A 24,797-nucleotide genomic window follows, 5' to 3' on the forward strand; every position below is an offset into this window, starting at 1 on the left:
TCGACCAAAACATGTGTCACATAGTCATTGCACCACTAAGGGCAAGTTCATCTTGATCTTCCCAGGTCATCACAACCTGGGCAAAGAGATTAAAACCATGCCAAGCCACATCATCAAGTGAATTTTGATGCATTTATAGTAATTTTTAACAATAATATCTCATGATTAATTAACAAAATCTGTTTGCGGCTGTTACATTTGTAACGAGAATGAAAGGATATAGTTTTCATAGCAATAGAAAAGAGGCATTTTGCCTTTGGAACATGTTTCAGACAAATAATCATGGACTTTGACACAAATAAAAAGTGGATTGGTCAGCAAAGTGAGGATTTCAAGTGGTCACCTGACACACAGCGACGGCTATATATTTGGAGTCCAATGCAAACTGAATTCAGATTCAACATGAAGGCTCTTATCTTCTTGTTGGCTCTCGCCTGTGCGGGTAAGTCGAGACATTGAAGATTTTCCCCATATTTTTTAAATCAAGTCTTTGAACATTTTGTGCTCACTTTTATTTCTTCTTCGTTTCCAGGGAGTGACCATGTCAAAAGATACAGTATGTATATTTCTTCTTCTTCAAACACTGTGAAACTTTAATTTTGTATTCTGCAATTTGATAACCCTTTATTATTCCAATTTGCACAGATCCCATCTTTTCTCAAAATCAGTTACATATTTACAAGTACGATGGTGTGATTCTGACTGGGCTGCCGGAGAAAGGCTTGAACAGAGCTGGTATCAGAATAACCAGCAGAGTGAGAGTCAGAGGTCTAGGATCAAATCAGTACCTTCTACAAGTAAGCACATTTATGAACTTTTCTGCAATATTCGTTCAAACAAGAAAGTATTCAACTCAAGGGATTGCGTTGGTTTCATAAGCCATGAGAGTGAGTTTTCCATAAAACGGAAGAGTAAGTTGCCATCTTCAGGTTAGACCTGAACTTCTTAAACAGTGGTTCTGCACTCAATACTATCAACAGTGAGTTTGTAACTGTAACACTGTGATATCCTTGAAGATAAGGATGAAAAGTGGAAGTGGGGCGATAGGGACACGTGCCACTGCCACAAGTGGTTACACCCTCGCTTTCCAGATCCCAGCCATGCAGAGGAACAAAGCAAACCTGTTCCTCTCCCTCAGGAAGTGAAAGCGACAACAGTATGTTCCTCTGGAAATTCTTCTCTTCAAGAAATCAATTGAAACAGGAACACATAGGTCCAAATGAAGAATATAGTGATTCACTACCTGAGTGGAGTATCTCTAATCAAGTGCATGAGGGAGAAAGGCACAGGGTATATACCAATAAGGTTAGATGATAGAAGTTAGAGTGGAGAATCAACAGCAGCACAGAACTAGTTTGCCCAAATGACCCATTGTGACGCTCTAATTATTGTGCATATGTGTTTAAAAGCTGTGGTCTCTGCTGGGATTGATAGATACCAGACATCGTCATATCCACATTTTGGCTGGATTACTATTCAGGTTGAAAGTTGTCAATACATTGACAATGCATTGACAGTGGGCCCAAGGAAATCATTTTTGAGCAATTGCTAAACCTAGCTTGGCACCAGACTGGATCTGTCCTCCATGTCCTGCCAATGCAGCAATGCAGGAGATCAGGCAAAATGCATAAGATTCAGACTTGAAGGATTGGAGAATGCTGGTTTAACTGTAGAACTGGAGACAATTATTGGCATCTGATGTCAAAATAAAAAGAAAGAAAAATCTAATTGTCCCATTAAACAAGACCGTGGGGGGTGAGCAATGTAATGGCATGCACACTGCTTTCATTGCCTGTTATATTTTAATCTCAGCTTGAAAATCCTCAACTCCAAGAGCTTAATGGAATTTGGCCCAAAGACCCGTTTTCCTCACTCCGCAAGTTGACGGAAAGGTGGACTCCACTCCTGACCAAACCTGTGAAATTTGAGTACACAGATGGCCGAGTGGGAAATATCTTTACCTCTGAAAATGTACCTGAAGATGTCTTGAACATCCACAGAGGAATCCTGAACATTTTGCAAATCACTATCAAGAAATCCCAAAATTTCTACGATTTACAAGAGGTACTTTTGCTTTTCTTGTTTACAGAGTGAATACTTCATTGACTTTTGCTTCCTGTGTCTCACTCAATAACTCAAATGTAATTGTTTAGGCTGGAATTGAAGGAATCTGCCATGCAAGGTATATAGTTCAAGAGGACAAGAGAAAGGAACGGCTGATCATAACAAAAGCCAAAGACTTGACCAACTGCCAGGAGAGGGTTCTGAAGCAAACTGGTATAGTCTACACTCAACTCTGCCCTTCCTGTCAGCAGGTATACTTCTCATCATCAATTCCATCTCAAATTATTCCAAGTTAGTTGACAATAACATTCGGATCATTGTAGATTCAGATTAATTGCCCCAGCCTAAATAAAATGCATTCATTTCCAAGGTGGGTTGGGTTGTTGGACACTGGATATTGTTTTCTGTAACTATCAATAGAACTACACAGATTGGTAACCATGGTGATGTTTTCCTATCATTAGAGAGGCAGGAATATTCGTGCATCAGCTGCTTCCACCATTGTCCTGAAACCCACCGCACTTGGTGCAATTATTCAGGAAGCTAGAGTTCGAGAAGTGCATCAGTTTACACCTTTCCATGAACTTGATGGAACTATTCGATTGGAGGCAAGGTAAAGATTTGGATGTTGTGCCAATAATTATCTTTTTTCGAATCATTCTCATTACTTCTTCCATTCTATTTCTTAACTGTTTGACTTTCTTTCATTCTCATATTGGTCCTGGGTTACCTCTGATGAACATTTTCCATTACAGACAAAGTCTTATCTTGGAGAAGATCACAACAGCGCAGATGGAACAAATACCAGACATGCAAAATCGACGAAGTTTGCAATACCGCAGTGAGAGAAATGTTCTCCAGCAGCCATTCAGACTGCTGAAGGACCAAAATGTGATCACCCAGGTGAATATATTTTTACTTTTTTTTTCAAACCATTCATGGAATGTGTGGACTCCGGTAAAGCCAGAATTTATTGCCAGCCTCTAACTGCTCTTGAGAAGGACCCAGAAAAAGTGAAGGAATGGTGAAATGGTTTCAAGTCATGATGTCGTCTGGCTTCAAGGGGATGTTGCCATGTGCCTGCTATCATTGTTCTGGGTTGTAGAGATTGCGGATTTGCAAGGTGCTATCGAAGGAGTCTCAGTGTGTTGCTGCAATGTATCCTGTAGATACTACACACTGCTGCCACTGTGAGACCCTGGAGGGGATGAGAAGGTCAAAACTGCTCAATGAGTTGTCAAAGTGGCTGCTCTGTTTTGGATGGTATTGGGTTTCTGGAGTATTGTTGAAGTTGCATTCACAAAGGCAATTCTTTTCCGTAATTTCATGGAGTTTCTTCCTTTTCCTGCATAGATAAAAGATACCTTGAATCACATGGCTCAGCACAATGCGCAGGATGTCCATGCCGATGCACCAGCTAGACTCATGCAGCTTGTGCAGCTGCTCCGTGTAGCTCCACACAGAGCCTTTTCTGAAATTTGGAGCTGGGCTAAGACTCAACCTGAACCAAGGTACCTTCACAAAAGAGCATAAAGATTACATTTGAAGTTGAAAGTTTTCGCTAAATAGACCTGCTTTGCTCCCGTTTACTGATGGGAAGTTTTCTCCTGATGGTTGGCCTGCCTGTGAGCGGTCATTGAATAAAATGAAATGAAAAAATTAAAATCGCTTATTGTCACAAGTAGGCTTCAATGAAGTTACTGTGAAAAGACCCTAGTCACCACATTCTGGCGCCTGTTCGGGGGGGCTGGTACGGGAATTGAATCCGCGCTGCTGGCCTGCTTTAAAAGCCAGCTATTTAGCCCTGTGCTAAACCAGCCCCTCGAGATTCTCTTCCTTCCGCCATCATCACGATATTTACTTGGTTCTGCAGTTGGATATGGCTCGTTAAGCTGGGCAATGGGTCAGTTGACTAATGGCTCTGACACCAGGGAGTTTCTGCTCCCAAGTTGTATAATCCATGATGGTCAGAATGTTTTTCTCTATGCGGAATAATGTTCCATGAGGCAACTCTCAAACCAGACAAAGAGGATGAGAGAGCTGGTGTGGGATTTGGGAATGTTTTGCCAGTTCAATGACAATTCCGCCTCCTCAGATGGAGTTAGTCAATGTTGGATCTTCCACATTACATTGGTGATGGATTAATGAGCTCCCGCACAATTTCCCGCCAATGAAGATGTAGACCAATCTATTATCGGGCTTGGTGTTTGGTGCAGTCCTATTCATTCATTCTTGGGGAATGTGATGTGTCACAAGTTCAGCATTTGATTACTCATCCTAGTTACTTTGGAAGAGCGGTGGTGAGTTTCATCTTGACCTGGTGCAATCTAAATGGTGAAGGTGCCGCAGTGTTAGGAATACCAGGATTGTGATATTAATGTGGCGCCTGGAATGGGAATGACTGGAAACTGACTTTGTCTCCTCATTCTAGGCGCTGGCTCCTTGAGGCTATTCCTGCCATCGGGACGATAGAAAGTTTGAAATTCATCAAGAGCAGAATTCAAGAAAGTGAAACACTCCGCTCGGAAATTCTTCAGGCTTTAATTCTAGCATTGCACCAAGTCAAAACCGACCGAGATGTTCTAACTACAGCCAGGGTGAGTTTTCACTGAATCTACCCTTTGTTTCAGAGTAAAATGAATTCCATTCCTGGATTGTGGAGATCTCTGGCTAGAAAAGCCTTTACCGCCCATACTAGGAAACCAGAGAACCAACGAAACGTTACGGTGCACAAAGAGGCCATTCAGCCCATCGAGGTTGGCGTGGTCCAAAAAGAGAAAAAAGAAACTGACCACTCATTTTAATTCAATTTCCCTGGTCAGTAGCCTCGCAGATTCCATCATTCAAGGTGCAGATCCAGGGACCTTTTCAATGAGCTGTGTCTTTCAATCACCAACTGGAGCAGTGAATTCCAGATGCCCAGGACCCTCTGGGAGTAAACGCTTTTCTTCAGGACCCCCTAATTGTTCCATCAATCCTATTAATAACCAACATATTAATGATTTAGTTGAGGGATAGAATTATATCTCCAAATTTGCAGAAGACACAAAGCTGGGTGGGAGGGTGAGCTGTGAGGAGGATGCAGAGATCCTTCAATGTGATTTGGACAAGTTGAGTGAGTGGGTGAATGAATGACAGATGTTGTATAAATTGAAAAAATGCAAGGTAATCCAGTTTGGCAGCAAAAACAGGAAGGCAGATTATTATCTGAATGGCCTTAAATTAGGAGAGGAGAATGCTCAATAATACCTGGGTGCCCTCGTACACCAGTCACTGAAGTTAAGCGTGCAGGTGCAACAAGTGGTAAAGAAGGCCTTCATAGCGAGAGGATTTTAGTACATGAGCAGGAATGCCTTGCTGCAACTATAGAAGGCCTTGTTGAGGCCACACCAGGTATGCTTTCAGGAAGCAGTTAGATATAGCACCTGGGCTGTAGGAGCTCAAAGGATCTGGGCAAATGCGGCATTAGGCTATTGAGTTGGATGATCTACGATGTTCATAATGAATGGTGGAGCAGGCTCGAAGGGCCAAAAGGCCTACTCCTCTCCTATTTTCTGTCTGGGAACAGACCTCTCAGCTAGGCATCAATTTTGATGTTTTGAGGTCACCAATTGATGGAGCCTTTCACACACAACCAAAATGGCGTGTGGCTGGAATGGCCAATGGGTCAAAGGGGTTGTGAAAAGCAGGATTCCTTCTCCAAAAGAAACACACTGAAGATTTCACAAAAATCTGACAATGTCATGGTCACTTTCAGAATACACAATTGTTAAATTAATTTCATATCGTGCAATCCGTGGGAATTTGAAGTAAATTCTCTGGATTACGTGTCCTTTACTAGAAACACTGATGGAATCTATTTCCCAAGCACGTTTCCACTTTCACCAGGGTGACCTTTGCTCAGTGAATATAAAACTTCTCATTTGCTTTCTCTGTGCAGGAAATCATGGAGCTTGACCAAGTGAAACGTTGTCAACTTACTCGCAAACTTACAATTCTTGCATATGGTTCCATGATCTTCAGAAACTATGCAGAGAAGCCAGTTTGTCCCGAAGAGATACTGAAAGTAAGTTGCTCCTCATCCCTCTGTCTGCCCCGTGTGCCTGTGTTTGTGACTTCTGCGCATGTCCTAACTGAGCCTTGTCTTCCAGCCCATCCACAGCTTACTCAGCGACGCCGGCAACCGTCCCAATGATGAGGACATCGTTTTGGGCCTCAAAGCGATCGGCAATGCGGGACAGCCGGCCAGCATCAAGAATATCGTCAAACTATTGCCTGGATTCGGCACGGCGGCTGCCAATCTGCCACTGAAAGTCCGGGTTGATGCTATCATGGCGCTGCGCAACATCGCCAGGAAAGACCCACGGACTGTACGAGAACCTGCTGTTTGTTTTCCTTCTCATTTGATGTCAAATTGATTTCGGTTTCAGGTTATTTCTGAAACTGACCACAGTTAACATGTTAAATCATTCATTCAAAATTCGACAATTCGACACAGGGAGGGCGACACAATAATGGGTGGCATCCCAGTCCACAAATGTTCAGGATATGTGGATTGGCCACACTAAATTGTCCCTTAATGTCCATGGATTTGCTGCTTAGGTGAGATTACAGGGTTACTGGGATAGGACGGGGGGAGTGAGCCGAGTTCGGATGCTCTTTCAGAGGGTCGGTGCAGACTGAATGTGACAGTCTGCACTGTCAGGATTCTATGCTCGCCCCAGATTGAATGGAATCCAATTCAGCAGCTTGATACTCGAGCCAAAGTCTATTTCCACCTGGGACTGGATTTGTTTATTTTCACATGTACCGAGCTACAGTGAAAAGTATTTTTCTGCGAGCAGCTCAAACAGTTCATTCAGTACATGAAAATAAAAGAAAAAGAAAATAGGTAATAGGGCAACACAAGGTGCACAATGTAAACACATAGACACCGGCATCGGGTGAAGCAAACAGGAGTGCCGTCTTAATCAGGTCAGTCCATAAGGGGGTCATTTAGGAGTCTGGTAATAGTGCGGAAGAAGTTGTTTTTGAGTCTGTTCGTGCGTGTTCTCAGACTTTTGTACCTCCTGCCCGGTGGAAGAAGTTGGAAGAGTGAGTAAGCCGGGTGGGTGGGGTCTTTGATTATGCTGCCCGCTTTCCCCGGCAGCGGGAGGTGTAGATCGAGTCAATGGATGGGAGGCAGGTTCGTGTGACTGGCTGTGTTCACGATGCTCTGAAGTTTCTTGCGGTCTTGGGCCGAGTAGTTGCCATACCGGGCTGTGATGCAGCCAGATAGGATGCTTTCTATGGTGCATCTGTAAAAGTTGGTAAGAGTCAATGTGGACATGCCGCTCCATTCCGCTTTCCCACTGTTAAACTATTCTTTCTAATCTTCTGTCACAAGGTACAACGTATTGCTGTACAGACATTCCTCAACCGAAAGAATCATCCCGAGGAGCGAATGGTGGCCTGTGCAGTACTGTTCGCGACCAAGCCACCCCTGACTTTAGTCTCCATGGTGGCGAACTCACTGCTAACCGAGACCAGCCTGCAGGTGGCCAGCTTCACCCATTCGCACATCAGGGCTCTGTCTAGAAGTTCTCTTCCATCCATCAATTCGCTGTAAGTAGACGGACTTGCCTCTCTGCGATTCCAGCTCATTCTCGGGTCAGTCAGTATTAACTGCCAGTGTTTGATAAATGTCTTGCTTCTCACAGGGCTGCTGCCTGCAATCTCGCACTCAACATCTTAAGTCCCAAACTTGAGCAACTTGGTCATCGCTTCAGCAAAGTTTACCGTGTGGACACATTTATGTGTAAGTATGGTGCCCCCAGGCCAGGGGAGGGGGTGTTAGCAATGGCTTTAACACCTTCTAACAATGACAGAAATAACATTTAATTATTTAACTGGAATAGGTGTATTACCTTTGAATTTTTCCCTTTAAAATAGACAATAAGGTGTTTAGATTGTACAGCTATGCTGATACAATTACTGTTTTGAGAGAATATACAGACATCCTTGTCTAATTGTTCTATCCTTGTGATGTAGACCGGATGATGGCGGGAGCTTCTGCTAAACTCCTGCTGTTTAAGAATTCCGGCAGTATCATTCCCACAGCACTGCTGGCCAAGGTCAGAGGTCATGCCCTGGGAGGCTCATCGGATCTGATAGAGGTAATGTTCCACTGGACTGAACCAAGGAACCCCACACGCTTGTGAAGCTATCACTCCAGTTCATTGTGCAGACAGTTCTTTCTCACACTGTTTCTTTCTCATCGATAAAGGTTGGCTTACGAGCAGAAGGTCTCCAGGAGATCCTGATGAAAGAACGAGCACCAGATCTCAGGAAAACTGAGAGTAAATCTATTCGACGCATCCTAAGCAAGGTGAGAGCAGTTCAACATGGCAGCTCATAAACAAGTAGATTCTCTGCTCTCATGTGGTTCAGTGAGAATTGTGTATTGATTCCTGATACTTCCTCTTCTCCAGTTTATCAATTGGAAGGAATTGCCAGAAGAGACACCTTTGGCTTCAGCATACTTGAAAATTTTTGGACAAGAGTTAGCTTTCGCTCAACTGAGAAAGGAAGACCTTGATGCAATTAGACAGGTACTGAACCAATCAGTAAAATAATATATTGATGAACTGACGCCAGAGTGGTCAGTGATTTGTATATTTGCTTTTCCAGAGAATGTCGAGCCCAATAGACAGCTACATGAAAAAGCTTAATGAGGGAGTTACCTTCCATCCATCCAAGGCGCTGGTGGCAGCTGAGATGCGACAGGTTGTACCGACAGTGGTTGGTCTGCCAATGGAACTGAGCATCATTTCATCCGCTGTAGCAGTGTCCAATATCAGAGGTGAGAGTCTGAACGGATAATTAAACTCAAGACTGAAGTTTGCCTTCAGTTTGGGGAGTAACTGGCCAAGATGGTGGAATGTGTACAGGTCCTTCCCCACCTCTGACAATGTGAAATGGTGTTTCCTCTTCATGCTTCAGCCTTGTCACAAATTGACACAGATTACAGCTGATAAGAGTTCAGTGTCAGCCAAGCTCAGTGGCATGTGGAGTAATGTTAGAACCTTGGTAGAGAATAGAACCATAGAGTAATGTAGCACAGAGATAGGCCATCTATGAAATACATCACACACTGTGGATTCAACAAAGTCAGGATTTTCTTTCTCATTCTCCAAACAGTTGACCTTCGCTCCGACTCTCCCATTGGTAAACTTCCTCGGCTGCTCACTTCCAGGATTCAGCTGAATGCTCGCCTCAACCCAAGGTAGACACGTCAAGCTCTTTTGTTTACAGAACCATAAATAGTGTCACTGGAATATATCTTGACATGAATGATTATTGACTGCAGTGATTTATTCTGTTTCATATTCTTCCCGGGTCGGTGTATTGCTAATGCTTTCTGTAATGTTGCAGCATGTCCATACACACCAGAGTCTTCATGGGAATAAATATGCCTCAGATCCAGTCAGGCGTGGAACTCCGAGCAAATGTCCGTTCAATTATCCCCGTGGGCATAACTGCAAAGATAAACTTAAAAGAGGGAAATTTCAGGATTGACACTTCCCCAGCCGATAAGGAGAACAGGATTTTATCCATGATGTAAGTAGACTACTTGAACAGCGTGAACCAGGTTAATAGACTCGAACAGGTTGATATTAAGAAGGAGGATGTGCTGGAAATTTTGAAAAGCATCAGGATAGATAAGTCCCCTGGGCCAGACAGGATATACCCAAGGTTTCTACGGGAAGTGAGGGAGAAGATTGCTGCGTCGTTGGCAATGATCTTTGCGTCCTCACTCTCCACTGGAGTAGTACCGGATGATTGGAGGGAGGCAAATCTGGTTCCCCTGTTCAAGAAAGGGAATAGGGAAATCTCTGGGAATTAACAGGCACATGGACAGCAGTAAATTGAAGGGGTGTAGGTTAGGTTGATCTTAGATTAGGATAAATGGTCGGCACAACATCTTGGGCCGAAGAGCCTGTGCTGTGCTGTACTGTTCTATGTTCTCTTGTTTGATGACCTGATAATAATTTGAGATTTGATTTCCTGATATTTCCTAACACAATATTCAATGTGCAGTTCCCAGGTGTATGCGGTTTCAAGAAATGTGGAAAATCTGTCTGCGGAAAAAATAACCCCAATTTTACCTTCCACTCCGGAAAGTCGAATTTCCAGACAACGCTTCAGGTCTTCATCCCGGTCATCCCGTGCAGCCAGCGCGAGAATTGCCGTAAGTCCCAATTGCTGCCAGTAACCTCATCAAACAGGCCATCCATTCAGGATTGCCTCGGAGCTGCTCATTCGCTTCATTTGTATTCGATGTTAATTCTCTTTTTCTGATCACCTGACACTAGCTCATTCTGCGTTCATCACTCCCGGCGTGTGGCAGTTCCAATGACATCTTGCTGCTCCTGTCTCACCAACATGTCCCATTTCCTCCTGACTCTACAGACACACCTGTCTCCAGAAACACTGTCTGACCAAGTGCCATGCTCCGAGGACGAACAGAGGCCACGCGTTCCCAATCGCTCATCCTATCGCTCCTGTGCAGAGGCAACAAAATTCGGCGTCAAAGCTTGTGTGGACGTCAGGATGGAGAACGCTCTTTCCTTCAAACATAGTCCATTGTACCGGCTGATGGGAGAACATACTTTGAACGTCTCGATTGCACCAGGTACAAACATGAGAAAGCACTTCCCCAACAGGCTCGGTGGATTGGCCATGTCAAATCGCCCCTCAGTGCCCAATGTTTAGGTGGGGTTACGGTGACAGGGCAGTTGGTATGGACTCAGGCAGTGTGCTCTTGCAGAGGGTCGCTGCAGACTCATTGAGCCGAATGGCCACTTTCTGCACTCTCGTGATTCTATGGATAGCTAATGAAGCCTGACAACATAACTGAATCAAAACTGAATTATGCATAAAATAATACCAGCATTGAATTCCGGGAATACAACTGGAAGAAACCGCCTTGTCATCAACCCCTTGCTTGTTGAGGTGCGGCTATTGGATGGGTCCAATTAACTGGTCTACTCATTATCATGTTGAGTCTCTGTCGATTTGGTAAGAGAGAGGACACAGCAATATCGTGCCCACTTACAGCTGCACAGAGATCCAACAGGAATTCAACTGGGATTGTAATTGTCCTTTTGTGGTCAATGGTCCTTGTTCTTTCTCCTAAATTGATGCTCAAAGAGAGAAGGCCTCCCAAGAACAACCCTGGCAAAGCTTGTCAATTTCACCTACTGTCACTTACAGGACTGTGCCGTCACAGGTCAGGTTGTTAACTTGACCTCTAACCAGCAGGATTGTCAACAGTAACCAGATTAACATTGAATGGGTTAGAGGTGTGATAGCCGTTGTTTAAAAAGAGCCAGGTGATCAGTCAGTATACAGTATAAATTGAAACCTTCTGCCCTTAAAACACACCTTCTGGCCCTCTGCAAATCACTATTAATGGGTAAATGGTCCTAACCAGGTGCGGTGCTGATTTTCAGTACTTTATTGAGACACTCAGTACCTGTCCATGATGAAGAAAGGTCAGACATGCTGAATGTTAAGCGATATTGCTGTCTTGAGGACTCGGTGGAGATTGCTCCTGAGTGAATAACCATCAGTGGGCTAGAGAGATGGTTTATAATGCAGAACAAGGCCAGCAGCGCGGGTCGAATTCCCGTACCGGCTGAGAATTCTGAATTCTCCCTCCGTTCGCCCGAACAGGCGCCGGAATGTGGCGACTAGGGGCTTTTCACAGCAACTTCATTGCAGTGTTAATGTAAGCCTACATGTGATAATAAAAAGATTATTATTTATTTATTTAACATCTCTTGTTGCAAGTGCTGCTCAATTAATGAGAAACCGTTTATTTCTAGTGACCTCGGACCCAGAAATTGAAAAGATTGTGCTGGAAATACAAGCAGGATCCAGAGCATCTTCCAAACTGATGCGACTTGCAGACAAAGAGTTAGGACCAGACAGAATCCGCAGCAGTGCCGAAAGACTGCGATTGATGAGACAAAGCTCCCTGGTACCTTCTCATTAATATATGTAGTGAAATATCACATTGCACCGATCACAGAATCCTGGAACGCTAAGATACCGTTAGTTAGGAAATCTGAAGCAAAGACATTCCCAATCACTCTCAAAATCTGAGCAAACAGTTAATGGTTCAAGTCCATATCATTTCTTCAGAGATAGAATGAAATAATCTCTGTTTCTCTCTCTGCTGATGCTCCCTGGCCTGTTGAGCGTTTACACAATTTTCTGCTTTAATTTGGGATTTTCAGTATTTTGCGTTCATGAAATTCTCCAATAGTTCAGTAGCAGAGAAACAAAGTATTTTGCGACATTGGAAAGGGTAATTGTCTGTGTACCAGTTCCGGATAGAAGAAAGAATTACACTAAATAATTGTCATCATGATCGCTAGTATGGCAGGCTAGGTAGAAATGGCCCACTCTTCCCTCAACCCCCTGTTATGGGCGAGGCATTTTCAGAACCCCAAAATGTATCATGGAGTTCAACCAACCTCTCCCTTTAATGTATTTGTTGCTTTTCCGAGCACACGGCTTTTCCCCTAAGTGTGGAATTACAATTATGGACACGTGGGTTTTTAAACACAAAACACTGTTTATTCCATGAACTCAACTTAACATCGTAAATAAACATTGGATCTCTTAACACCCCTTACTTCAAAGATAACTCAGAAAATATTGCAACAGTAAATACTTCCTTAAAATGTTCCTTCAAACTTATAAGAGACTTAACACCTTTAAACAGTACCACATCAGGTTAAAGGATATATATATTTTCTGTAGAATGGCAGAGATATATTAGCTTGGGTGACTTCAGCTCCAGCACCTTGCTTTCTTAATGCAGCTCTCTGGAAACCCACAGACACACCCACGCCGCTTTCTCAAACCTGGCTTTCCCCCTTCTAAGCAGGTCACAGCAAACCAGAACTTCTCAAGCTGCTGTCTCAAACTGGCTTTCTACTTTTAAACTGCTCACGGCAAAACAGCCAGGCACTTTTAAACTGCTCTCAGCAAAACCAGCCAGACACTTTTCAAACTAACTGCAAAACCAAACTAAACTGCAAAATGGCTGAACTGAGCTGAGCTCCACCCACTCTATGACATCACTGTTTTTTAAAGGTACATTGCTTAAACATCCATGTCTTAAAGGTATTCTCGCATGACACTCCTTTATCTGCTTTAACCTCCACAGTGAGCCATTTTTATATCAAAACCTTAAAATGCTGTTTTGTTCACAGCCTAGAATGCGCAACAGGACTTTGTCCAGTTCGAGCTCCAGCAGTTCCATGCAACAGTCAGGAAGACTCACCTCTCGAAGCAGTTCCCGTACAAGCAGTTCATCAGAATATAGTCAGCGGCGGCGAGATTCTAAAATAGTCCTTCCAAGTGGAAGAACAGTCAGCAGGAGGAGAGGCAGCATGAGGAGGAGGAGCAGCAGCAGCAGCAGCAGCAGCAGCAGCTTGAGGAGCATCAGGAGGTCACAACAACAGATAACCAGACGGACCAGTGGGACTTTGCGCAGTGGCAGGATATTGAGCAGTCGGAGAGAGGTAACTGCTGTTATCAGTGCTGCCAATAATTTGATCTTCTTATGCTGCGGCTGGGGGAAAAACACTTTCCATTTGAGTTAAGGTCTCCCTTCTGCTTTAGCAAGGCACCAACTTCAAACCCATACCCCGTTCTGATATTTCCCCAACTTCCAAAGTTACTCTCTATGAATAGGATTGCCAGGAAAGCAATTTATTTCTCAAAAGAATTTTCCAGCCCAGACAGACAGATGTTCCTATGTTGATAAGATATCGGAGCAGAATTAGGCCACTCGGCCGATCGGGTCTGCTCCGCCATTCTATCATGGCTGATATGTTCCTCATCTGCGACCTACAATGTTACAGACCAAGAGTTGGATTGCAAAATCAGCCAGAGCATCGCCTCCCTACAACACATTACCTAAGAGCAGGAGTAGGCATAACCCTTCAACCCATTACCAATTAAATAATCGTCTAACTCTTGAAATTTACTCACTGTCCAACATCCAGCACACTCTTGAGTAGCGAATTCCACAGATTCACAACCCTTTGGGAGAAGTAGTTTTTCCTAAAATCTGTTTTAAATTTGCTACCTCTTATTCCAAGATTATTATCTCTTGTTTTAGAATGTCCCACAAGAGGAGGCATCAGCTCCACGCCTACTTTATTCATACCGTTTAGCATCTTGTATACCTCAATTAGGTCTCCCCTCATTCTCCTAAACTCCAGATAGTACAGGCCTAAACTGTTCAATCTCTCCTCATACGGCAAACTCCTCATCATTGGAATCAATATAGTGAACCTCCTCTGAACTGCCTCCAATGCCACTACATCTTTCCTCAAATAAGGGGACCAAAACTCTGCACAATACTCCAGGTGCAGCCTTATATAATCCCTTTTCTTCAAATGCCAACATTCCATTTGCCGTCCTTATTATCTGCTACACCTGCATGCTCATTTCCTGTGACTGATGCACAAGGACATCCAGATCCCGGAGCACCCCGAACTCTCCCCCCATTGAAATAATAAGTTGCCGTTCCATTTTGTGGACCAAGATGCACAACCTCACACTTGTCCACATTAAACTCCATCTGCCACATTTTGGCCCACTCTCCTAACGTATTTATATCTATTTGTAAGGTTCTTATTTCCAGTCTCCCTGCCAGGGCTGGATTTAAACTAGGTCACCTAAAATGATGGGCCAACTATTCGTAAATCATCTGATTCGGTATTTCAATCTCTTTTCACAGTCAATAAGCCACCAACTCCTGGAACTCGCGTTCAGGCCATTGCAAGACAGCCGGGTAAGATAACACTCTGCTCGCACAGTTAGCAATTCTTCTTCTGTGACATGGACATTATGTAACGTGTGTAAGCCATATTGCCTGCATCACATTTAATTATTTGTTTTCTAAGAATGTGCTGCTTAATACCTCTATAGAACATTAATCATACTGACATTGAAACGTTTACATTTTCATCAATAAATTGAAATAATAAACATCAAGTAACTCACATAGTCAAAGGGAAGTGCAATAATTTGCTCCCTGCGTATTGATTGTCATCAATTTGCACTTTGATGTTGCTTAGTACACAGTCCGAAAGCAGTCAGCACGAATTCTCTCTGCTTCAACACATCGCTCTGGCTCCAGCCGTATTACCAGGATAGGACGTCGTTCTGGCTCAAGGGCAAGTCGCGCCAGCCACGGTTCATCCATCCTTCGATCATCTGAGCAGGTCTGTCGAGTAGTCGCTGTAGGAATGGTCCCAGAGGTTTTCAATGTTTGGGGATTTTTCAGCCTAGGTGTTTATTTTATATAATCTGCATTTGTGTTTCAAACTGCAGCGCTATTTGATTAGCAGAGTGGGCCCACCTTCCCTGGTTGTCCTTCTTCGATCTCGAAGGACCGACGGCACACAGCGAGGCTACCAGGTGACTGGTTACGTGAAGATGGAAACTCGCCTGCCGAGGGTACACTTGCGCCTGGTGGAACTGGATGAGAAGAGCAATTGGAGAATCTGTGCCGATGCAGCAATGCCCAGCTCACACAAAGTCTTGGTAACGGCCAACTCTCCAATCACATGCCTGCTTGCTGTAGACATTCTGAAATGCCGACAGGTAAAGTATCGCTTTGTCTCACTGTCATTTCTTTTGACATTCTCTAGACACAAGTGAGATGGGGTGAAAACTGTGAGAAATACAAAGTTTCCGTCAGAGTGTCGAATGGTCAGCTTGCAACACACCCAGCAGTGAAGGTCAAAATGCAATGGTCCAGGATTCCTGAGAGTCTGAAATATAATGCAAAAATGTGAGTATTCTGCAAACATCATTGTCTCAGTCTATTCTTCACTGTCCCTTATCCACAATACTAAGATCCAAAACAATTGTTGTCCAATCAGGGTTGGAGACTATATACCAGGTTTGGGTTATGCGTTAGGATTGTCTCAAACCTACAGACGTAATCCATCTCGTCAGATTACAGCACTGGTGGCTCTAACATCCCCACGTACAATCGATACAATCATCAAACTGCCCAAGGTATTTCTTTACGATTGTGTCACTGTGATTTTTTTCACTCAATGTCACATTTGTGTGCCTGCAGAATCATGAATCTTTGATTTTCTCTTGCAGATGACAGCCTATTATCAGGGTTTGCAGCTCCCTGCATCATTGCCCATGCAAGCAATAAGTGTACGGGTGCAGCAGAAAGGATTCAGCACCATAGCTGACATTCCAGACATGGTTCTGGCAACCAACCAACGTAATTAAAATTTCAAGTATCTCCTCTCCAGATTTAGCTGCGATGAGTTGTAGTGAAAACTTGCCATTATTTTAAGTCGAATCTCACGCAGAGAAGTATTGAAGTCCTGCCTGATGTTTTATATTTGTTCACCAACATGAGATGCTCAGTGGGCCCATCAGCAATGTTGGAAATGCCTCCTTCCAGTCCATAGAATGCCCATTGATCCGCAGGATGTTGGAACCAATCACGTGATTGTTGTGTAATTCCAAATATCAAACAGCAGTCGAGCGAGTATTATTGGCGTAGTGATGACATTATTCTGGTCTTGCTCTGCCTCCGATTTTAACAAATCTTAATTTGCTTATTTTAAAAAGGTTAACCAATCCCTCAGAATAATGTCCAAAGGAAGAATGGCTGACCATGTTAGTTTGAATCTCATCAATTATCATTGCTAGGCCTATGTATCCTGGAAGTAAAAATGTTTGACCTGTATGTTGGCTATAAAGTCATTATTTGTAAATATTATTTGATTGTTCTGTAGGTCAGTGTACTGTAGAAAAGGATATTATTCAGTCCTTCGATGAAACCAAATTGAAACATACGCTCGCGAATAGGTGCTATTATGTCCTGACCCAAGATTGTTCACCATCCACAAGGTTCATATTGATGATGAGGCGTGCTGAAATTGATCAGAGCAAAAAGGAAATAAAATTAGTGCTGGCATCCAACAATACGTAAGTTACATTATCTTTGATCTCCAATAGCTTTCATGTATATTTCTGGAGAACGTGATTATTTCATTGAAGAGGGAGTAACTTTATCAGACTGGTGAATGGCAGCTTTTCTGATCATTTAATACATCTGATATTTGCATGCCTGCAGACTGGGATCCATTGAAAAATGTATCAATGGGCACAGGTGACCAGACTACTGCAGGCTCAATATTAGTGATGCCAAGAGGCTATAAGGACACCACACTGCTCATGAGAATCCAAATGTGTTATTAAAGCTGGAAGGGCTGGAAAGATTAGTTAAAATTCATTAGGTTAACCATGATCTGAACGTGAAAAATACCCCTGTTTACCGACCAATCATCTGATTTCCTCCCACAGCTCCCACATGAGCAGGTGAGGTGGATTGGCCATGCTAATATGCCCCTTTGTATCCAAAGGTTCGGTGGGGTTATAGGGATGGGGTGGGGGAGGGGGGGAGTTGGCCTGGATAGCGTATTCGTTCAGAGGTCGGTGCAGACTCAATAGGCGGAATAGCCTCCTTCTGCACTGTAGATATCCCACGGAATTCCATTGCAACAAGGACGATATTTCAAGGAATTTCATTGCTAATGAAACAATTTTGGAGTACCCGAGAATGGTGAAGATGCAAGATATTTGTTACTTTCTTTCTTTACTACCAGCATCATTTTTCTGGCAAAGGGGAGAGAGCGATTTCACAATGGTGAGTAACTGAGGTCACACTGCATCTTTAGAGGGCAGGACATTAATCAGGGGATTCCTTCAGGAGAGTAATCAGCAGGTTGGCGACAATGAAGGGATAACGTGGGAAAAAGTGAGGTTAATTATCTGATTGCATATTTTGCACCGCACACTTTACATTGTTCAATGCCACAGAACGTTTATAGCTACTTTAACAGAGTCTGTGTGTCTGCTTTGAAACAGGATCATTGAAGCAATTCCTACACAAAGTGGAACAAAGCTGTTGGTTAATGGTGTAGAACGAGATCCGAGCCAACAGATTCCAGAGGTCTCTGGTGAGTAAATCTTCTGCTCCTACATAGGGGCAGCATGGTAGCACAAGTGATTAGCACTGTGGCTTCACAGCGCCAGGGTCCCAGGTTCAATTCCCTGCTGGGTCACTGTCTGTGCGGAGTCTGCATGTTCCCCCGTGCCTGCATGGGTTTCCTCCGGGTGCTCCGGTTTCCTCCCAAAGACGTGCAGGTTAGGTGGATTGGCCATGATAAATTGCCCTTAGTGACCAAAAAGGTTAGGAGGGTTTAATGGGTTACGGGTATAAGGTGGAAGTGAGGGCTTAAGTGGGTCGGTGCAGACTCGTTGGACCGAATGGCCTCCTTCTGCACTGTATGTTCCATGTACTTATTTGCCTTGAATTTAAATTTCGGAAATATCACACTATATGTTTGCACTGTTCACTGTCATCATGAATTGCACTATTTAATATGATAGGCCATAAAAACATTAATTGACAAAGATTCTCGATAAGTTATTTACACACTGAGAGGTTGTTTCCGCTGGTTGGTGAGTCGAGAACATCAGGGCAAAGTTTCAGGATATGGGGTGTATTATTGAGCAGAGAGGTGAGGAGAAATTTCTTCATTCAAAGGGTTGTGAATTTTAGAATTCGTTACCCCAGAATAATTTGCATGCTCCACCGTTGATTATATTTAAGGCTGTGCTAGACATATTTTTGGGACTCTGAGGATATGGAAGTGGGAGAGAAAGTGCAGTTAAGGCCAATGATCAGGCATGAACATGTTGAATGGAGCAGGAGGCTTCAGTACTCATACTCTTCCTTCTGGAGTTCAAGAGGTAATGTAGACTTAGTATAAAAAATAGAAGTATGTTAATATGGAAGATGCCTGTGAACATGTTTCCCTGTATTAAACTCAGTTCCAAAATTAATAGCACAACCGATCGCTATGGATTTGATTTACAAAGAAAGTAGCATAATATACAGTCATCATCTGCTGACACACCTCTTCAGTCTATGAGTTCTTCTCCAATTCTTCACTCAATGTACAGTTCAGTCACATTCTAAAATAAAAGTATCCAGTTTACAATCATTTTGTAGCTTGAAATTTCTTGGCTTTCCCCATTATCTTAATATTGTCAGAAGATTGAAGTCGCTGATTGGAAAAATGGATATCTGTCCTGTTTTTAGGTATCAATGTTCAGCAGAAAGATGCCGGAATTATTTTAGAAGTAAGATCAATCGGTATTGAGCGACTGTTCTTTGATGGAAACCGAGTGGAGGTACCTCAGGCTATTGAACAAATTATAACTTTAAACATTAACTCTGAATGTAGCTGGTAAACTGATTCCTCCCCCTCTGCGTGTAGATTGAACTTGATCAGATGATAAGTAAGACATGTGGTATTTGTGGACAAAATAACGCTGAGAAAAAAATGATGAAACCAAATCAAGAGGAAGCCAGAGATGTTGAGGATCTTTTTGAATCATGGACATATCCAGGGCAAACCTGCGCAGATGGTAAGAGAATCGCCACTCATTTTCAATCATGTTCTGTCCCGAAACCATCATCCCATCTGCATTTGTCCCACTGTGATAAACTGTATTTTGTTAAATTTCAGACTGCAAAGTGAGACGAGAATTTGTGCCATTAGGAAAAGTCATTGAATTCGAAGGACTGGAATCCAGATGTTACTCAGTTGAACCAGTGCAACGGTGCCTGGAAGGATGTGCACCCATTGAAACACGCTCTCAGATTGTCAATTTCCACTGTGTGTCATCCAGTAAGTGTGCAGCACTAATGTATATACTTTACACATCAACAAAATGCAACCTTTACAGAGGATTGCACAGGATAAACAGATCAGAAAGGGGTTATTCCCCTGACTAGTCCAGCCTGTTTATGTTGCGCTCGAGCTTCTTCCCATCTTTTCTCATTTGAATCTGTTATTGTAATCCTATATTCCTCTCCCACTCTATGTTGGTTAGTTTCTATTAAATACATGTTCACTTTACACTTCACCAACCTCCTGTGCTGCCCAGTTCCATCTTCTTATATTGACCACCCCTCGATTTGGTGTCAAGTACATTAAGCAGTCAGGGAATACCATTTATGATTGCAAAGAGTGAATTTCTCTTGTTTCAGTGATTGTTGTTATCTGCAAAGATCACATATCCCCACAAACCTTGAGATCATGTCGGTGATAAAGAATCAAAGCTGTGATTATCACATAACTCATGATTTGATATTACCTGAACACACATTGAAGCAATATTTTACTATTCGGTGCATTGTACTTTTGCATTTAAATTCCACATGCCCAAACGTTTAATATTTATTCCATTGGTTTGGCTTCCCTCCCGACAGCTGCCTGCCGAATGTTCCCCTTGGTTACAGCTGGGTCCAAATCATTGTATGTTTTTAAGGTGATAGGTGTTGTTCTTGAGGACTAAAGATATCACAGGGTATGGGGGGAAAGCAGAAACGGGTTACTGAGTTGGATGATCACCAAGATCATAATGAATGGCTGAGCCGGCTCGAAGGGTCACATGGCCTCCTCCTGCTCCTATTTTCTGTAATACCTGATTCATTTTGCTTGAGATCCGCATTGACACTGATTAAAATAATATTTACAGACATCGGAGAAATGGTCACATTTTAAATATATTAGTGTTTTACACTGATTCTCCTCTAACGCTAACGTTTTTCTGTTAACAGATTTCACTGTGAATGACTATACAGTATTCAGTAGGAAGTCTCCGGACGTGCGCCACTCTGTGGATTCCCATAGTGACTGCATGTGCAGCCGGTGCGCTGAAGCGTGAAGACATCTGGCTATCTTGTCTTCAAGGAGGACACATGAGCTCTATATTCATTTGTGAATTTGAAATAATTTGTAAATTGTAAATTCCAGGGTTCACAAGATGAACTCAGAGCACTGTAAATTTAACATTCTGAAATGTTCTTTCAAATGCAACAATAAAGTTTTTATTTCTCAGCAAGTGCAAAACAAGTTGTTTGAGTCATTTTTGTGCTCGGTTCGAATTGAAGGATTAGGAAAGTATTCTGTCTGTTACAGTCTGTGAGCCTGGACTATTTTCCCATTTTTCCCTTCTCTTCCTCAAGCCGTGTCGGGGCTCACTGTCAACAAAAGACACCTTTTGTTTCCTTGACTCCAGTTCCAGGAAATTGTTGACTTTCCAACTTCCCTTCCTGGCCTCCCATATTAATGGTCTTTGTAAAATGCTGCCCCTGCCGTGGGTATTGCACCCCCACCGCTTTCACAACCATAATTTCTCCCGTTTGTGAGACTTTGCTGCGAATACATTCGCTGCTGTATTCCGTTACTTAAGGATACCGGACATTTTTCCGAGCGCAACACTTTGCCTGGGGTGTTTGGAATTTCCTGACAATGTGGCAGGCGCCGCATAAATACACGATTGTTCATTCTCCTGGAAGAAGCTCAATAGATGTAATGTATTGATTGATTGGACAGAACTATTTCATAGTCAGGGTGGAAAGGCTTGGAAGAGATGACACAGGGAGACTGTCAAGACCGGTAACACAGCAATGTTTAGCGGATATAATAATAATCTTTGTTGTCACAAGTAGACTTACATTAACACTGTAATGAAGTTACTGTGAAAAGCCCCGAGTCGCCAAATTCCGTCGCCTGTTTGGGTACACGGACGGGGAATTCAGAATGTTCAAATTACCTAACAGCACGTCTTTCGGGACTTGTGGGAGGAAACCGGAGCACCCGGAGGAAACCCCAGCAGACACGGGCTGAACGTGCAGCCACCACCAAGCCGGGAATCGAACCTGGGACCCTGGATGTGTGAAGCAACAGTGCTACCCACTGTGCTACCGTGCTGCCCATATTGTGAAGCTTCAACCGAGAAACAGGATGGAGGGAACTGGGTATTCATTTTTGTCATCAAGACCTCACCATGTGTCCAGGAATGTTGCCATGGATAAGCATTAGATGTTGTTAAATATTCCTGAGTACAAGTTGTTTTGAAGAGATACGAATGGGAAGGAAGGGGCGGTATTGGGTAAGGAGAGCATTGTAGTCGTGGAGAAAATGGATGCCGCAGAGGGTTCAAGGCCAGCATCAATTTTATTAGAGATAAGGACCAAAAGTGGTGCAATTACCACCAACGAGTGAGAAGGTTGGAGAAGAACAATTCTGAAATGAAGTTACAGGGCGATGTATATGTTATAGAGTAGTTATAACAGGGGGAATTTAATTATCGAAATATGAGCTCGGATAGGGTTACCACAAAGGGTGGAGAGGGGCAAGGTTTCCGAAACTGTGTTCAGGAACATTTTCCACAGCAGTTTGTGTCCACTACAACAGGAAGGGATGTCCTGTTGGACCTGGTTCTTGGAAATGAGGTGTAACAATTTGATCAAGTGTTTATCCAGGAACATTTAGGAGACCGTGATCATTCTATCATAAGGTTTAGTACAATGATAGACATATACAACAGGCAGTCCAGATTGGCAATAATTAACCGGGGGAGAGCTGACTTCAATGGGACAAGTATGAAGCTGGGCTGGATAGATTGAGATGAAACGTTGTCTGTAAAGCTTTAGTTGAACAACGGACTCTATCAAAAATGTTCCTGACATGGTTAAGGTATATTCCCTGAAAAGATAAAGGGAGGACCATCAAATCAAGAGCTTCCTGGATGAAAGAAGAGATAAAGATTTAGGTGAGGAAGTAAAAGTGTGCGTACGACAGGTGACAGGTTAAAGTACATTTGAAAGTACGTAAAGCTCATTAGAGCAGCGAAGTGGGATTATAAGAAAAGACTACAGCAACCAACAAAAAAGGGAATCCCAAAGTTTCCTGCAGGGATATATATAGTAAAAGGAGTTAAAATGGAGGAGTCGAGCCGGTTAGTGATCTAACAGGCAATTTTCTCATGGAACCTTTGGTCTTAAACGAATAAATAAATACCTTGCACCTCTCTTTACCAAGGAGGTAGATGCTACCCAGGACATAGTGTCAAATGGGCGACTCTGTCTCTGGAAAGGTTAGAAATTGTTGAAGAGGAAGTGTTCAAAATACTGTTGATAATGACAGTTGACAAGGCATTGGAAACAGGTGAGATGTATTGAGTGATATTGATGGGAGTAAGAATGAAAATTGTAGGGACGCTGGCGATTATCTTCTCGTCTTCTCTACTCAACATCATGGCCAAAAGGAGTAGTAATGGCAGCAAAAATCTCTTCACCCAAAGAGTAGTCGGCGCCTGGAATAATCTTTCTGAGAGGGTGATGGAAATGGATCCCCCGCGCTATGGAAAGGGAAATTGGATTGCTATGTGAAAAGAAAGAGAGTGCAAAGTTACAGAGATATTGCACGGAAGTGAGATTAAGTAGAATGCACTTTCAGGGAGCCAGTGCAGACCCGATGGGCTGAATGGCCTTCTTCTGCACTGTAAACATTCTGCGGTTCTGTAAACATTCCCATGTCCCTGTGACCAGAGCTTCATCAAGTGTAAATCTCAAAGTTCTGCCTCTGCAGCACAATTGGTGAGCATCTTACAGTCCTGTCCTCTTAGCAGAGTGCTCGTAGAAGAAGGAGCGAAGAACTTCCAAATGTATAAGACCATTAGACACAGGAGCAGAATTAGGCTATTAGGCTATTCGGCCCATTGCATCTGCTCTGCCATTCAATAATGGCAACTATGTTTCTCATCCCCATTCTCCTGCTTTCTCCCCATCACCTCTTATTCCCTCATTAATTACAAAGCAGTCTTAAAGACACTCAGTGATTGACCGCCACAGCCCTCTGCGGCAAAGAGTTCCACAGATTTGCAACTCTCTGCCTGAGAAAATAGCTCCTCATCTCGGTTTTAAAAGATTGACCCTTCAGTTTGAGGCTGTGCTTCTAGTTTTTCCTACTAGTGGAAACACCCTCTCCCCGTCCACTGTTTCTAGCCCTCTCAATATCCTGTACATTTCAATAAATCCCCTCTCATCCTTTTAAACTCCAACGTGTACAGACCCAGAGCCCTCAACGTATCTGCAAGGTTGTAAATGACAATTAACACATAACTAATTATATTGTGACACTATGAGTGAGGGTTAGCTCATTCAACACCAATTAACCTTTGTAGATTTAAAATCAGGCCGTACAAATTCAGAATAAAGTTGATTGTGAATATTCCCATCAATGCTGCCTGGAGATCCCCCTCCCATGTGTCTGGGATTAAATTGATACACACCGCTTGTATCCATTTGTTGCATTTTAAAATCCAAATAATACATTTTCATTATGTATCGATACCATGTATCTATACTCCATTTACCTTTCTCTGCTTTTATCTGTAGAAATACTCATTTTCTGGTATCTACCCATCTTCTGGGGCTGGTTTAGCACACTGGGCTAAATCGCTGGCTTTTAAAGCAGACCAAGGCAGGCCAGCAGCACGGTTCAATTCCTGTACCAGCCTCCCCGAACAGGTTCCTGAATGTGGCGACTAGGGGCTTTTCACAGTAACTTCATTGAAGCCTACTCGTGCCAATAAGCGATTTTCATTTCATTTCGTCTTCCACTTTCTGCATTTTGCTATATAAATAAAATTTTTGTATTATGTGCCTATCCTCCACTTACTGCATTTTGATATTGAAATAATACTTTTGTATTATATACCTTTCCAACACTTACTGCATTTTGCTGGGAAAATATCTAGCT

The 24,797-nt window shown here is 43.1% G+C and overlaps 1 protein-coding gene across 1 annotated transcript; it reads left to right on the top strand.

The window, feature by feature from the left end:
* The first annotated feature begins 266 nt into the window (after positions 1-266).
* Positions 267-21,101, top strand: LOC140426038 (vitellogenin-like). Its single transcript, XM_072510338.1, has 35 exons — positions 267-442; positions 533-556; positions 646-797; positions 1,813-2,064; positions 2,154-2,315; positions 2,529-2,677; positions 2,820-2,967; positions 3,418-3,575; positions 4,496-4,661; positions 6,005-6,130; positions 6,216-6,434; positions 7,451-7,668; positions 7,764-7,861; positions 8,095-8,219; positions 8,330-8,431; positions 8,535-8,654; positions 8,734-8,905; positions 9,244-9,328; positions 9,478-9,663; positions 10,144-10,294; positions 10,516-10,738; positions 11,934-12,088; positions 13,332-13,643; positions 14,870-14,923; positions 15,210-15,356; positions 15,466-15,678; positions 15,786-15,928; positions 16,020-16,158; positions 16,252-16,381; positions 16,905-17,097; positions 18,040-18,131; positions 19,280-19,371; positions 19,458-19,608; positions 19,710-19,871; positions 20,807-21,101. The coding sequence occupies exons 1-35, from the start codon at positions 283-285 to the stop codon at positions 20,911-20,913; spliced, it is 5,286 nt and encodes a 1,761-aa protein (XP_072366439.1). The 5' UTR covers positions 267-282; the 3' UTR covers positions 20,914-21,101.
* Positions 21,102-24,797: the final 3,696 nt, after the last annotated feature.

The sequence above is a fragment of the Scyliorhinus torazame genome, chromosome 7 (genome assembly GCF_047496885.1).
Source record: "Scyliorhinus torazame isolate Kashiwa2021f chromosome 7, sScyTor2.1, whole genome shotgun sequence".
Lineage (NCBI taxonomy): Eukaryota > Metazoa > Chordata > Chondrichthyes > Carcharhiniformes > Scyliorhinidae > Scyliorhinus > Scyliorhinus torazame.